Genomic DNA, 17,040 nt, shown 5'->3' on the forward strand with positions numbered 1-17,040 from the left:
GTGGCTGTCTTCTGGCTCATGGCTGCCAGATCTTTTTTGACGAAAAGTTAGAAATTTGTGAAAGCTCCCAACTTGTAAGCAACAACAAATGTTAATAAAAAATCAAAATGAATGTTTTAGGGCTAAACATAACTGCAGACTCGCTAGCTAGCTAGCTACCTAGCTTTTGGGAGTGATGGTTTGCAACTTTTTTGACATGGTGGCACAGAACCCCAATTTCCCAGTGTTGTGTGTGTGTGCCTAAACAGACGTGGATAAGCATGTCAGTTCCTGGCTCCTTCCTAAGCTACACAAGGCTTATACAAGCTAAGTGTTTTCAGGGACGAACTGAGTGTTCGAGGCTGTCTCTTCAAGAACTACAGAGATGCAAATGAGGCTAGTGGGTAGATTGGTGGGGCCAGAAACTCAGTGATGGGGGCTAGACAGCTACCTTTCAACAGAGAACACAAGAACACCGTAGAGAATGGGTAGGTGAAGAGTTTAACACAATTTATTGTATGCTTAAATAATTGACTAGGTCATCCAGTGTTGGGTTTTTTCATACATATGTCATTAGAATCTATGTGTCCATGAAGGTTGATTTTTTTTTTTTAAGGTGAATATAATCAACAAATGAAAGAATGTCATCAAAATCCCAAATAAAAATGCCCTTGAAAACACAGCAGCCTTATTAACCTAATATGACACTGCTAGAATGGTTACAAATGGTTGGCTTACTGAAAGGTGACTACATCTTATAGCCAGTACACAATACAGGAATAATTTTACAGCGAGCTGCCATTCTACTAGCTAAGGATTTCTGTTCAGTTCATTTTAAATATCTCCCATGGGGGCCTCTTAGGAGCGCCCTCCACCTCTATAGCGGCAAGCATTACCCCCCCTTTAAGCACTAACAGCCTCCCCCCCCAAAGCAACTACTGTATAGGTGATTTTTTTTTCATTTTTTTAAGGTCATTTCATTGAAAAATTGGCAATAGCAACAAATATTAGATGAAGGGCTTTGTGTTTACAGATAAAATCTTCTGTGTTGCAGTATACTGTAGTGTTTGCAAAATTGGAAAAAGATTTAATCAAAATAAGGTGATACACATGCATCAAAATATTAGTATTCTGAAGAAAAAATTATTTTTTTCACAGAACTACAGAATTCCTCATTTGGGGAATTATTTAAATTTGCAGCAGATTTTACAGATTTTTTCTTTTTAAAATCAAGCTAGCAGATTTGCATATACAAACATTATAATTGCGAATATACAAGAATCAGTGAAGTTCCCACCCCCCAGAACCCCGTCCTCCCCTTCTAGAGTGAAGTCAATTGAGCCCCTATTATGTTAAATGCATTTTTTAATATTCTGTTTTTGTTCTAATAGGCAGTGCCTTATCAACATTTATTCTATTTTTTTCTGTTAGAATTTATACAGTGTTGTTATATACAGCAAAACTATCGATGTTTTAAAAAAGAAACAAATAGTGTTTATACCCTGACAGTTTGGGTCCAAGAAAAATAAGGCGAGCTGTTGTGGATTTAGTAATTTTAGTGTTTCTCAGTATTTTGATCATCCTATCTCCTTCTGGCCCTCTGGTGGCAGGAATTTCTTCCTTTTTGTAAATGACACCAAATTACTTGAGAAAAACAGTTCACAGCATGGCTTCTTGTATGTACACTGCATTGCTCATTGCACGCGCGCCAATCCTGGAAATGAAAGTGGATTTCCATGCTCTGTAAATTGGCTCATGCTAAATTAAAAGGTGAGTGGGTTTCTTTTTCTTTTTGCATTAAAAAAATCATGCCATTAATGTGTGGAAGCAGCAAACACACACCCCCTTCTTCATAAATTATTTTACTTCCTGCTGATACTTCTTCTGTTAAAATTTCAATACTGGCAGTAAATACACATGCTCCTGTGGAAAGAGAGACAATGAGTAATAAGTTGGAGCTCTTAACCTTGTTTCCTTTTTGCTCCCTTTCTTTCCCTTCCCCTGCCTACAGAGAACGTAGCCTTCCTTGCTCTTCAACAGGCAATCTTAGAGTGGCTGCATGTCTGCAAGCATGAAGCTCCAGGGTACACTGGAATGCTAAGGAGTGACCGTATCTAGACCTTCACAAAACCTTGCCATGTTTGTGATTTTAGGGACTGATTTGGAAAGACAGTGTCTCAGTTTTGTCTCTGAAACTCTCAGGTTTAGTCTGCCTCTCACTGGCCATTAACAGTCCTCAGTCTTCCCATTTATGAAGTAAGTTTGCTGAGAGAGATGACATCAATATCACCATCTACAGGGCTTTCAGGGACAGTGAGTATTAAGCACATAGGGGTTAGCATCCAGCATCTCAGTCATTTCTGTAAGTTTCCACGTCCCCCAGTGTGAAAGGTCAACTGATATTTGAAAAAGGGTAACAGTTTCATAAAGCTGCTTTTCTGCATGCAAAGTAAGGGCTAACATCTACTATTGTAAAGAATAGTTTCTTTGGGTTTGCCTCAGGTCATGATGAGAAATGAATCTTATTCAAGCTTTTATATTAATTTTACTCTCTACTGGAAATGTCCTTATCTTACTGGATGATTTCTGTATAAGGCATTCAGTGTTTTATAGTCAGCTTAATATGTCAAAATACATCAACCTTCAGCAGAGCATTTTATACTTCTGTGCCCTACTGTCCTTGCTTTGAATCTTCCTAAAACAAAGTTCTTCCTACAGTAGGGTGTTTTCTCTTTCTCCAATGTGAAAGGCTGACAAACTTGAATGCCTGCTGGAGAAGGAGACCCCTAACAGAAATCACAAGTATAGCAAGAACAGTTGTAGGAAAAAACAACAAAAACATTGGTTCCATAAAAAGAATCCAAGAGAACCTTCTCAATTCTGCTTCTGTGGGGTCTAATTGTGTTTCTATTGACCTTAAGGTGGTTTATTTACCATAGATAAGTGTCTCTCTCTTTAATTACCTAGTTGCAACAAGACTTCCTTTTGTTTTTTTTTGTTCCAAAGTGCAATTGACCTTCATGTCTGAGGTCACTAAAGCTTAGAGTCATGAACACCTGAGGATCCATTCCTCCTTGGGGGATTTTGACCTGTCCCTTCCTACCAGGACCCTGCAGAGCTTCTAGAGAAAGAAAATGACTTGTTTGGGCAGATTGTTGCAGAAGGTGGGCAAATCCCAGGAAGATTGGGATTTCCACTCGTCTGTTCCTACCTCTGAACTCTAATCTTCCAGGTACTAGGCTGTTTACACCACTCAGCAATCATGTCACCAGAGTCTTCCCTCTTTTTTCTTGGGGAGAATACTCAGCAGTTTTCTCTAGTTAAACCCTGCTCCTCCACCATCCCACATTTCAGCCTTATTCCTTAAATTGGTGTGCAATTTATAAAGAACACCTGCAGTATTGCAAACATGCAATTTGGTAATTTTTAGTAAGTTTATATAAATTTGAGGTTACCATGACCCTGGGTGATTCACTTGTGTGAGCTTTTAAATTAAGTCAAATTAAGTTGACTGTGAGGTTTGAACTCTGGGCCTGAGCACTGTGTCTGGGCTCTTAATCTTTAGCAAGACTAGCTTTCTACCATTTTGAGCCATAGCATCACTTCTGGTTTTCTGGTGGTTAACTGTAGATAAGAGGCTCATGGACTTCCTTGATGGGGCTGATTTTGAACTGCGATACTCAGATCTCAGCCTACTAAGTAGCTAGGATTACAGACATGGGCCACTGGCATCTGGCTGAACTTTTATTGTTAGAATTTGTTTCAATGCTGTTAATTATGGAGTATGTTTTGGGTAATAATTGATTTTATTTTGCCTTCAGAACAGTAGGTCAATTACCCATTATAAGTCTCTTGTTCTCAATCACTGTGAGTCCCAACAATATGGGTACAAAAAAAAGAAATCCTCCTGACATTAGAAAAAAAATAATGTGTTCTTAAAAGTATACCTGTAGAAAAGATATTTCAAAATGACATTTTTTGTTATGCTTAAAAGATACAAGTTCACACACACACAAAAAGGCTTGGGGGTAGGGGAAGTGATTTTTCAATTTCATAGCATTAAATTTCTTGAGAAGAAAAAAAAGGCTATCTGTTGGCCCAAATACTTTATGCCAGGTAAGTGCCATACAAAATGCCAGGGCACCTTGGCTAAATGACTGTCATAAAATGTTGACATTTTTGTATAAGCTGTAATAAGAGCATCATCGAATGGGACAGGGCAAGGATTACCAAGAAACTTCAGAAATAGAATTTATCAGGAGTTTGGCCTAGTGGTAGAGTGCTTGCCTAGCATGAACAAAGACTTGGGTTCGATTTCTCAGTACCACATACACAGGAAAAAAAAAAAGCCAGAAGTGATGCTGTGGCTCAAGTGGTAGAGCTCTAGCCTTCAGAAAGCTGAAGGACAGTGTTCAGGCCTTGAGTTCAAGCTCCAGGACTGGCAAACAAATAGAAATTATCCTCCACTAAAAATTGTTTCACAGTCTCTACTGCTTCTCAAATTTGGTTATACAACCAATGTGGGAAAACTTAAGAAATCCCCAAATCTATTGTTTGTATGCATGGAAATGACCTAATGAAACTCCTATCTACCATTAATAGACACTAGTATCTCACTTTGTTATCTGATATATTGAATTTATGTGTATTTGGATATTTGAAATTTGATAGGGAAGGGGGGAAAACCAAGACGGGTGGGGGGTGTGGGGGGGGAGGGAAACGGGTACCAAGACATGTGAAAGGGTATCAATGTATGTGAATTAATGCACCTTCTATCTGGCAAATATCATGTAACCCTTTTACTAATTACAATAAAAAAAAAAAAGAAAAAAGAAATGGAAAAAAAAAGTCTCCGCTCACATTCCATAGAGACTGCTCAGAATTAGAGCCTATTATTAAAAGAAGAAAAGAAAACGTTTGAGAAGAAAAGAAAACGTTTGAGAGTCAGTAAGTGTTGGTGGGGTGGTCTTTCAAGTGTAATGTGCACAGGTCACCAAAGTGACCTTCAAGTGTGACTTGTGGTTCAGTAGGTCAAGGATAAGGCAGACATTGTGAGTTCTGGAGACTCCAGACTAGACTGTGGATGTGGCTGATCCAGTTCTGCAAGACTTCCTTTAAGAATCTAGAGTGTGTGCCACTTAGCAATTTCACACTGCCTTCCGACATTTTTTTTTGGGGGGGGAGTGGTCCTTAATTTGTATTCGGTCACACTTTCCTCTTCAACATCATGTGGTTCTTTCTACCTCAGGCTTGTTTCTGATCTCTAGATGGGCCTGATCTACACTTACAGGCGTCCTCTTGCTACTACCATGCTGGTGCTGCGCTGCTGGCCAGCACTTGAGGAAAGCCTTTCTGATAAGCCTTCCCACAGCCCACAAGGGGCAGAGAGGAGTCTTTGCCCTGATTCTTTTCCTACTCATTCCCCTCTTTTCCTTTTCACTCTCCTGTCTTAATGACAGGAGTCAGAGGATTAAAAACATTTTTCAAAAACAGTGATTTGATGTAACTACAATAAAGAAAAAATGAAACTTGAAAACAAATCTGAATTGGAAATGTTCTTAACTAAGATAAATAAAAGGGGTTTTCTCAGTTTCTTCTTTCCTAGTGACCCATGATTGAAAAATATAGGAAGTTACAAAACTGACAGGAAAAGGTCTACGTTTTGATATCAGTTTTGATCATGTTTGCCTCTTGGATAGACTTTAGAGTTACAATAGACAAGAGTTCTCTCAAATGAGTGGTAGAGACTTGGAATAATGTTCCTAACCACACAGTCCCTTCTACTGCCTATCTGGGGCATTGTACCAATTTGTTTGAATAGGCTGTAGGAAGGACACAGGTGCATGGCTACCGGTGGGTAGAATGTTCCATTTATCTGCATTCTTTTACAGGAAACTCTTCCCCCCAACACACACACTGATGCTGCATTACATGAGTTAATATTTTTAGATAAAATCAAATATGCTAAAGATCAGAGAATGAGCACATAGATAATTTTAGATTGAAGATATAAAACGGCCTAGAATTTAAAAAAAGAAAAGCAAAACAAAGGAAGGAATATCAAAGGAGACCTTTTAAGCATTTTGGAAAACAGTTGCTCCCTAGGACTTCTTTCCAAGCCCCTGTTTCGCTTTCTTCCACTCTCTCTCTAGGGAATCACATCTACAGCATTCAGTGGCAACTCAGTTACATGATTTTTTTCTAATATGTGCAATCCTAATGGTTCCTTAAACTGTAGATTTATCTAAAATATTTAGATGTCTCATGAGTACTCTAAATTCCATGAGTTTATATGGCTTTAAATTCAGTGCTTCCATAGCCTCTCTTCTTATAATCCATTCTTTTTCTCCTTCTGTACCACCCACCCAGTTACTTTCATCACAAACCTGGAAGTCATTCCTGACTCAAGATTCCACCTGACCCAAAGCTGCCCTCTCAAATGTTACTGATCTTCCTCACACTGCTTCCTCATGCTAGGATACAGATCCCAGCTCCAGCCATCATGGCTTAGCTGGGCCACAGCACAGACCTCCTAACTGACACCTTAACTTTCCTATTCCCTTGTCGATTATATACACAAAGTGAGAGAGGGGAGGAAAGGAAAAGAAGAGGGGAGAAAAGGGAAGAAAGGATAAGATCAATGAGGTTCTCCCTTTAAGTGCTTCAAAAGCTTTAGACTCCTCTTGGAATGCAATCTAACCCTCAATTCTGGTCTACAGGGCTGAGTGATGGTAGGAATTTCATATCACCTTGTGCATGTCCCACTGACCTCATCTTCTAAGACACTGGAGTGTTCATCTTTCCTTTCCTTAAGTATGGTAGGTCTCTTCCTACCTCAATGCCTTTACACATCTGTATCCATTACAGTCCTCATCTCCATTGTTTTCCCATTTCGTGCCATCTCTAAAATCTTAATTTATATGTCATGACGGTAGAAAATGTTCCCGAGGCTACAAATGTCATATTTCTTCAATTGGCTTCTAGGCTTGTATTCTCTTTCCTTCCTACTTACAGACCTGGGAAGTCTAGAAAGGGTGCCAATGGGGATATTATTCACCATTGTATATCTAATCCTCCTTGGAGACAGGTAGATGGTCAAATCAGTTGAAAAAAAATAATAAAGAGCAGTAGAACATTTAGCTTCAGAAAGTGTGGGCCTGTTTCACAATGCTATTGACTTCCTGCAGCAGTGGGTGAGGTCCTGAGCATTTTCTGAAGGGAAATGTGTAATTCAGGGACAGTTAAGATATAGCCTTTTCATGACTTTCATCTGAGGTTGATCCCTTGCCTTGATGTCACTAATCCAATCTCTAATAGTATTTGAAGCAAAATCTACCTTAAAGTAAAACTTCATTGTAGAAAAGATTTCCTTTCAGAAGAGGACAAGACACCAGGCATCGGAAGGTATTTACTACAGTTTGCCTTTATACGTGTTTCCAATTTGTAATTTGCTTTTGAGTTTCTAATAACTACCAACTATTTTTATAGTTTGAACTCATCTAGAGCCTAAGTACTACTCAAATTTCATTCTTTTACTCCCTTTTAGCAGAAACCTCTAAATATCACTTATCTAAAACCAAGTTTCCTCTTGTCTAAGCTTACAGTACTGTCTTGATAATAAGGCAAAATTTTACCTGGTGGTAGAGTCTGTTGTACAATAATCTTTTGATATGTGAATAATTTTCAAGACCATAAACAGTAAACTATATCCTACTACTACTGCCTTCTTACACTGGAATGTGGATGAGTATTAACCATCTTCATTCGACCTAGCTCTACATATCATGTGGCTGCTCAGAGGTCTTGGCGCCATCATCTGTAAAAGACAGCAAGCAAAATTGGCCTGCTCCAAAACTTTGCTGATGCCTTCAACAAAAGAAACTACTTTGTAAACTATAAGAGTATAGACTTTGCAAAAATGTTTAAAAACTCATTAGCTTTCTACCTTAAACAAAAAACAAAACAAAAAAACCAGAATGGCCATGACTCCATATTAAAGAAAAAATGATAGAGTTCAGATAGCTCAAAAGTCAATTAGTTCGAAAATGGCAAATAAAAATATTGATATTGACTCCTAAAACTATATAAAATGGGGTAGTAGTCCTTTTCCTTGTTATATCATTAAAAACTAGGTAGCAAGACTATAAAAACTTACAATATTCCCCCAGATTTTATTTTTTTCTATTTAATGTTCTGGAGTTTGGGGTAGTACTCTGAAACTCATTTTCAAAATTTCTTTATGGAAGGAGTACATTACACACTGGAGGGGTAAAATTAGGTTTGCAATCAAATGAATGTTCTTTCCAATGGACAGATTAACTTCAGTCCAAAGCAAATGTACATTCACAATCATATGAATGAATCTATTTGAACTCTCTCCTTCGAATAGTACTTCTCTACAAGATGAATGTGTATGCTTTTCTTTTTCTTTTTTTTGCCAGTTCTGGGGCTTGAACTCAGGGCCTGGGCACTGTACTTGGATACTTTGTGGTCAAGGCTAGTGCTCTGCCACTTGAGTCACAGCACTACTTCTGGCTTTATCTGAGTATGTGGTACCTAGGAATCAAACCCAGAACTTTGTGCATGCTAGGCAAGCACTCTACCAATATAAACTACGATCCTGGCCCTGAATGTGTATACTTTTAAAGCCATTTCTATATGAATACATTCTAAAGAACCCTGGAAACAGTTCTGGGGTATGTGTGTGTGTGTGTGAGACATTAGATACATTTTCCTGGAGAAAAAGATTGTAGCTGGCATAAGGGGCCTTTATACATCTCAGTATATTATTGTACAAGCTGCCAGCCTTACTTGGGCATAATAAAACGAACTAAAATCTCCTCTGTCTGCACTTTATTCATTGCCTAGAGTTGCTTAAACACATGAATTCACTACAGCAAACTAATGCTTAATATTAATGTATTCCCTGCTCATGGCTTTCATTTGAGGTTGATCTCTTGATGTGTGTGTGTGTGTGTGTGTGTGTGTGTGTGTGTGTGTGTGTGTGTATGTGTGTATGTGTGTGTGGTAGGTTCATTCTAGATACTGCCACATTCATGCCATCCATAATTTTTCCATCATTCACTTCTGTGTAATGTGTGAAGCTACTGTATGAAATTTTAGAGGAGAGCTAGGTGCAGTGTCTCATGCCTATAATCCTAGGTACTCAAGAGGCTAGAAAATTGGAAGTGGGGCCTGTGGCTCAAGGGGTAGGATGGTAGTCTTGAGATGAAGAGCTCAGGGACAGTGCCCAGGCTCAACAGTTAAAGTCCCACAACCGACCAAAAAAACAATTTGAGTAGATTCATACATGTTATTGTGTGAAAATGGTAGAGTGTACTTGGGAACAGGTAATGCGTACAAATAGTTTTCCTGTTAGATTGTATGTGGCTACTCACTTCATAGTGAGAACTCTTCAAACAACAGGAGATTCAAAATCATTATTTATACAGCCGCCTTCTGGCATCATTTGCATTCAAATTTCTGCCTAATTTGTAAGGAGAAAGTTTGCAGACTGAACTAGAGTCAGGTTATAATGTGAGTAATATCTGTATCCAGAATCACAAAAAGAAAACAAGCTCATGTTGAGTTGTTCTCAAAGCTGGGATTTTGTGGGAAAAGATATGAATTTCTTATGGAGGGATATATAAAAGTTTCATAGGTGCTTGAGCCCCACTTTTGTGGAATGTGCATAGTTTACTACTTGACTGACCATTCACTGTTATGAGTGGCTCTTCTTTTCCACATGCCGGATTTCCTTCTTCGTCTTCACCTTATAAACTTCTCCCTGCTTTTAAAAGGAATGTGTGTATTAGGATTTTGTGGTAGAAGAGTTTTAAAAGTAGTTTCCATTCTGGTTGCTGGAGGCTGGATTAGGGTAAGTGAAACTTTTTGAAACATATTGGCACTTCACATCCAAAAATTCATCCAACCTATTTGTCTTAACCACACAGGTAAATATCATCAACACAAGCAAGAGCACACCATCAATATGAATATAACAGTGTCGGAACTTAACAACAATTCAGTTAGTTTGTCCATTTCCTAGAGTTAAGATAGACGAAACCACCACAAGCGAAGAAGGCACCAAATTTCAGTTTAAAGCATTCCATCATAACTTGTGATTTTTTTAAAGCTAACTGAACTTCTAGTGATCTTCTGTAATAAACTAGAAATGTCCCAGAAAAATTCTAATCAATTTCTAAATACCAAGACATTGCTTTTTTTTTTTTTTTTTCCAGTCACGGGACTTGAACTCTGGGCCTGGGCACTGTCTCTGAACTCTTCAGCTCAAGGGATAGGGCAGTGGCCCTTCTGGTTTTCTGGTGATTAATTGGAGAGAAGAGTCTCAAGGACTTTAATGCCCTGGCTGGCTTTGAACCTCGATCCTCAGCTCTCAGCCTCCTGAATAGCTATGATTACAGATGTGAGCCATTGTGCTTAGCTAAAGCATTGCTTTTGACTTAAGGAACTTTTTCTGGTCTACTATTTGTCCTTCTTCAGTTTTTGCAATTACCAATAGTCTCTCCATCCCAAGACACCAAAAGACATTTTTGTATAAAATAAAGAGCACTAGGAAAACACTAATCAGAGAGCAAGTCTCAGTTTTTTTACTCTATAAATGCATGCACAAGGAACCGTTCTAATATTCTGATCTGTTACTGAGATATTTTCCTTTTCTTTTTCTGCCAGTCCTGGGCCTTGAACTCAGAGCCTAAGCACTGTCCTTGGGCTTTCTCAAGGCTAGAGCTCTACCACTTGAGCCACAGCTCCACTTGATGCTTTTTCTATGTCTGTGGTACCAAGGATTCAAATCCAGGTCTTCATGCATGCTAGGCAAGCACTCTCTCACTAGGCCAAACTCCTGGCCCTGCTTCCTTTTTTGCTTCAGGAAACAATATTGATGATAAAGATTTGGGAAGGAGAACAGAAAAACTAGATGCTTTGCTAACCTGAAATTCATTAGGTGAATCCCACCATGCAGATTAATTTGGTTGTATAACAGGTACCATGGAAAAGGGGAAACCAAAATTGTGAACCCCCTAAGGTGAAGACGAATTTAGACTTCCCTGCAGACTACATCAGCAAGAGAAACCTAATCATTAGGAAGTATGGAATGTGAATTAAAACTTCAGTCATCCTAACGTTCGCATCCTGTCCTTTGGCTGTCCTCCATATGTGTCCCAATAAGACACACAGCTAAGGCCAACCCCAGGGTCAGATTTGGGCCCTCTCAAGAAGTGTGTTGGTAGTCAAGGTTTCTGTCTTGTCTTTCTGTCTATCCAAGTGGAACATTCTATCATCCATAGATCTCTGTGAGACTGTATTGTATATGTATTGTATGTGTGTATATATATACACACACACACACACATATATATGTAATATACATTCAGGAAAGCTAGGAAGGCAAGTTTTTCTTTGATTAAATGCATGTCAAAAGCAGCAAGGGCCTGAAGCTGCCACACAGCAGATGCAGTCTAATAGCAGGGCTTTCTGGGAATGCACAAGCTTTAATCCTCTACTTTCTCCTTGGCAATCCCTCTCCATTACCACTTCATCCTGTTTTCTCTCTTGCGGGGCAATTCGTCTTATTACTTTCCGAGTGATCTGTAGGAAGCAATAGAAAGAAGCAAAGATGTTTCTGTTTCAGGAGGTGGTGACACTATAGCAGAAAAAAATACGGTGTCTTTAATGCAGAAAACTGAAATGCTGAGAGAAGCATGAAATCTCAAGGAGGTTTACTTTTCTGGTGATAAGGTTGCCTTCTTCATCAGTAAATTGTTCTTCAGTAACAGATTCACCAGGGATGGTTTTCGTTTCCTCTCCCTAAAGGATGTGGCATAGAGGTTAGCAACATATCAAATAGAGAAATTTTTGGCACCACAACAAATACCACACACATGCTCTGGAGGTTGGGAAAAAGTAGCAGTGAATTCTACTTGTTTCTCTCTCCAGCATGAATGAAAAAAGGCAGACTGAGTTAACATGTCGTTAGTTAACACTCAACATCCTTCAAGCATGGATAAGAATGAGAGGTTGCAACAAGAAGGAAGAATTCTCAAATGCATAATTATAGAATGCAATTATCCAGATCCAAGACAACAGCAAAACCTTAGCCAACAACTTAAAACCATCTCAGTCTGAGCACAGCATTTCTCCATTTGACTATATCTCTGTAGATTTTATGGAATAAATGTTGTCTAATTTAAAATACAACCTTAATTTATCAACCTAATAGGTTTCACTTAAAAATTCACTTTTTTTTGAAGACAGTAAAAAATGTTACGAGTACAAAGAAAGGTCATATTTTTTTTAAGACTGGAGAAAGTAGAAAAACTGTTCCTAGTGTAAAAGTACTATGGTGAAGTCAAGGTACCTGTGATTCCATAGTTCAAAGGATGAGGGTACGACTATAGCAAAGGAATGTAAGATCACATCTTACAAGGCACTACTAGCCTTGAGCTGAGAGTTCAGTGCCAGCGTCCAGGCCCACAGTTCAAGCCCCATGACGGACAAAAAAAAAAATCAGTTATTTGGGTATTTACCAAACATTCGATGAAAGGTTTTACCCTTGAAATAACTGGATATGCTAAGTAAACAACAATCACTCCAATTAATCACTGGAAAATGGGGCTGAGGCTTAGGGGTAGTGGGATAGCCTTGAGCTGAAGAGCTCAGGGACAACACCCAGGCCCAGAGTTCAAGCTCCATCACACACACAAAACCTACACACACGCGCATCAAAAAAACAAAACCCCAAACCAACAAAAACCCCATTCACTGATGATTACACCAACTTCCAAGCAGAGGAATTTACCAGGCCTATAGAATCATAGTTTATTTTGCTCTTTCAAACTCAAGGGCCTTTAGAAATACATTAATGCTTTACACCCAATTAAGCTCATGTGAAATTCAAATACTTAAGTCATAAAATGATGTAAAAGCTAACTTGCTGGTGCATGACTGGATGCTTAAGAGACAACTGATCTAGGGATATTGGTGTTCTTGTTTTGTCTTTTGTTCCTTGCCTCCCAATTTATTTGGCTTTTGCACAATTGTACTGTCTTTGACAGAGGACGGTCTACTTTTATAAATGACCATTGTTATAAATGAAGGAGGTAGGTTTGGATGTCATATGTAAAGCATACAAAGCAAGTTAAAAACAGGATGTCTGGGGGCTGAGATGTAGCTCAATGGCAAAATGCTTGCCTAGAAAGTGCAATGTCCTGGGTTCAATCCCCAGTATCAAAAAAGAAAAAAAAAAACAGGTGTCTGGTGTGCTTGTTTGAGATGTTTCACTTGAAAATAGAAATACCTTGAGGAAAATGATTAAATGGATAGTTAAATCTAAGCATTAGGAATAATAGCTTTAATACCTTGAGAAAAATGGAGCCACATACTCCATTTAAAGTCCAGAGTCCTGATGATGAATTTAAGATGGCAAGGTGAATATTGCCAAATATGCTAGTTAGACAGCAGTTATTATTTTTCTTGCCTGTGCAGAATTCCCAAAGAATAAGTGTGTGTATGTATGTGTTTAGCCCTAGGACTGCTACATTATAGGGTGGGATTACATTTGTCATTTTTATACATAACTATACCTCCATACACAAGAATTTTTGAAAGCTTCTTTTAGAAGTTTTTGAAGGATTGCATTATGTCACTATATCCATACAAATCTATAACCTAAAATTCTCAGCCAATGACTAAAACACTGGTTTCCATTTAAAAGTTAGGGTAGTAAGAATTTAAGACAAAGGAGAACCTTTTCTCTCTGTCTTATTTCATTAGTCTGAGGTTTTCAAGGAGCATTCTATTTGCTATAAAATGCCTGCCCAGCAAGAGAGAGTCTTTGTCGACACATAGAAAACTTCCCCAAGAAAAGCAGGAGGTAAATCCTGACAAATCTCAATTACAACAGTCACATGTCAGGGCCACACAGAACATTCAATACCGCACAGAATTGCTTTCCTGGGTTGCCTTTTTCATAAGCTTTCAGGTATGCAACAAAACATACATAGAACCATTTAGTTAAAAAGCATGCTGAAATTTCAAAACCACACACAAGGAGTTTCTAGCTGACACAGCCATGTCCTACAATGATCCTGCCACAGTATACCTTTATAATAAAACGGCGGCAAGTAACCCGGGTAGTGACTCTTTGTTCTTCTTCTGAGCCTGAACCACTCTCGCTGTCTCTCAAGTCCTGATAAATGTATTTTTAGTATAATTTTACCATCACATTTAAAATAAAAGACATTCTGAGAAGGGAAAGCAAGAAAGAATTTTATTTGAAGTTTTTATCCCCTGTTAAGGAATATCATGATATCTATTTGTGAGAATCCTAAAATACACTTAAAGAAGAAAATGTATGCACATATGTATCATATATATATATAGATATATATATATATGTGTGTGTGTGTGTATATAATACGGAGGTGAAGATCAAGTTACTTAATAACTACAGCCTTTTTCACTTTAGATACTATTACTTTGAAAAATATTTGTCTCATCCCTTGGTCATCTCATATTGTTACAATTTTTCACCTGGTTATCTGATATATTTTATATGTGCTTAATTGGTTATTTGAAATTGGATAGGAAAGGGGGGAAATCAAGATAAGCAGGGGGAGGGTGGGAGGGAAATGGGGACCATGTCATGAGAAAGGGTATCAATGTTTGTGAAGTAATGCACCTTCTATCTGGTAAATATTAATGTATCTCTTCTATTAATCACAATAAAAATTATTTAAAAAAAGACTATTTGGCTCTAAATCCTATTTTGAAAAGATAATCATCAGCCTTTTAAACTAGTTTTAAATTTACATTCAGTTGACTTGAATGGATAGCCTTGCAGTCTAGGCAATATTTAACTTATCTGTAAAAAGAAGCATATTTGTGCTTTAAATTACTGTGGTCAAATGTAACAAATTAATCAGTCAAAAATTTTTTATATCTGTATACATATTGCATTGGGAACTTGTGTGTCTTTTGTAAAGATGTAGTATAAAGTTAGGGTTTAAAATTACAGTTCAAACAAAAATGTAGTATAGGTATGCTAGTACTAATAGCATATTTTATTCAGTAATGGCTGGTATCAGTAAAACCTATCAGTGTCAAATAGTTTATAATTCAAAGCGGCATATATTTTAAAGTTTCTATCTGAATGTGATGGCGGAGGGCATTTACTAGATGATTTTATTTCTAGTTGTAGTGGCATGTTGATTCATACTGATGAAAAAGAAACAGCGACTAGTGTAGCAGAATGAACAGATTCAGTCGGGCATCTTAAATGGGGAAATCTGCTTATTCAATTTCAACAGCAGAACAACATATGTTAATACAATTACAAACAACAAACCTAAATTAAGAAGAATCTACTGACACACCCATAATCCTAGCTACTGAAGAGTCAGAATAGTTTGGAGATAGTAGTCTTGCTGGCTTGCTGGCTTCAATCTAGCAGCAAAAAGCAAGTGGTGGAGTTACGGCACAGTGCTAGAATACAAAAGCCAAAGTGAGAATGCAAGGGCCTGAGTTCAATACCCTTTGAGACTAGCCCTTTCCATAAAGAAAAGTGGCCATTTGGGCCAGGCATGGTGGCTCATGCCTGTAATCCTAGCTACACAGGAGGCTGAGATCTGAGGATCAAGGTTCAAAGCCAGTGGGGGCACAATGCACAAAAGGACCCGAGACTCTTAAATCTCTAACCACTAGAAAATGGGAAGTGGGGCTTGGCCCAAGGATGGTAGCCTTCACCTGAAGAGCTCAGGGACAGTGCCCAGGCCTAGTTCAAGCCCCATGACCCATTTTTTTTTTTTTTAAAGTGGCCATTTGGTCAATGTTTTTCTTTCTTTTCTAAAATAAACCACATCTTTGCCAGAAGATCTCTGAAGAAGACAAAAGAAAAATCTTAGAATCAGGATACAGGATACCTTTAAGAGAATTCTACAGGAAATGGTTTTAAAAACAAAAGACCTAGGAGAACAAATGGAATTTTCCCAGTGTTACTATAAATGAGTACTGCATGAAACGAGGTGGGTAAATAGCGGGAATTTTACCTTGTAACAGCAGGTGGTCATTCTTGTAAGAGCCGCACCCGGACTTTTGACCTGATTTTTTAGGGGACAAAAAGGGGGCTGTTTTCTGAGAACACACATCAGATGACCTAGTTGCTTGCTACTGTCCTAATGGCAGAACCACAAACAGCACAGCCTGAATATTTTATTTCTTGTGAGGTTGGACTCATCTCTCCCTGGAGCTTTTACTACTTTATGGGATTTTTATATGCATCAGGTCTTTGACATAAGAATAGAACTGGTAACTTAATGCCAATGACAGACTCATTTTTTAAGAAACCATACATTTTCAAGAAGGTGTTTTCTAATAGAAATTATTTCCCAATACTCATGAACTCAGCTGGGTTTCTATTCAGAGTTAAGACCTCCATTTTCAACCCTCATTATAACAAGTCCAGTAGGGTTCTCTCAGTGATCCAAAGGTGTGTGTGTGTGTGTGTGTGTGTGTACACACAGAAACATTTCTTTGTATTGTATGTTAATATACTTTCACCATCTCTCTGTTTTTTTTTTTTGAGGGGGAGGGGGCGTTGTTTTATCATTCTTAGGGATTGAACTGAAGGCCTGAGAACTGTTTTGGGGGTTCTTTTGCTAAGTCTAGCAGTTCTACATCTACAGCTCCACTTGTGGCTTTTTTTTTTTTCCTGGTAGCATACAGTAGATAAGTCTCAAGAGACTTTTTTGCCCAGGCTGGCTTTGAACCATGATCCTCAGATCACAGCTTTCTGAGTAGCTAGGATTACAGGTATGAGCCACTACCGTTCATATCCTTTTGTTGACCTGTAAGAGTTTACCGGGAGGGTCTTTTCTACAATAGCCTATGACCATTCAATTGCTTCCATATATATGTTCTTCATATTTTTGTGGGCCCTCAAAAAAGAGAACATACTTGATTATATATCAATTAAAAAGGAATAACCACCCATACTTAAAAACCAGCAAGAATCATGTCAGACAGCAGTACATTTTGAAAACC

At 38.2% G+C, this 17,040-nt stretch overlaps 1 protein-coding gene across 1 annotated transcript in view; it reads right to left on the bottom strand.

Moving 5' to 3' along the window:
* Positions 1 to 468: 468 nt before the first annotated feature.
* The window catches only part of Ank3 (ankyrin 3), a 258,674-nt gene continuing 242,102 nt past the window's right edge, over positions 469 to 17,040 (bottom strand). Inside the window, exons 45-50 of the mRNA XM_090346380.1 lie at positions 16,047 to 16,097; positions 14,102 to 14,188; positions 11,725 to 11,808; positions 11,533 to 11,589; positions 9,692 to 9,769; positions 469 to 1,902 (exon numbers count right to left, since the gene is read on the bottom strand). Of these exons, the coding sequence (XP_090202506.1) occupies positions 9,701 to 9,769; positions 11,533 to 11,589; positions 11,725 to 11,808; positions 14,102 to 14,188; positions 16,047 to 16,097 (348 nt within the window). The 3' untranslated portion in view covers positions 469 to 1,902; positions 9,692 to 9,700. The remainder of the gene's footprint in view (positions 1,903 to 9,691; positions 9,770 to 11,532; positions 11,590 to 11,724; positions 11,809 to 14,101; positions 14,189 to 16,046; positions 16,098 to 17,040) is intronic.

This window comes from Megascapheus bottae, chromosome 15 (genome assembly GCF_031878675.1).
Source record: "Megascapheus bottae isolate mThoBot1 chromosome 15, mThoBot2.hap1, whole genome shotgun sequence".
Lineage (NCBI taxonomy): Eukaryota > Metazoa > Chordata > Mammalia > Rodentia > Geomyidae > Megascapheus > Megascapheus bottae.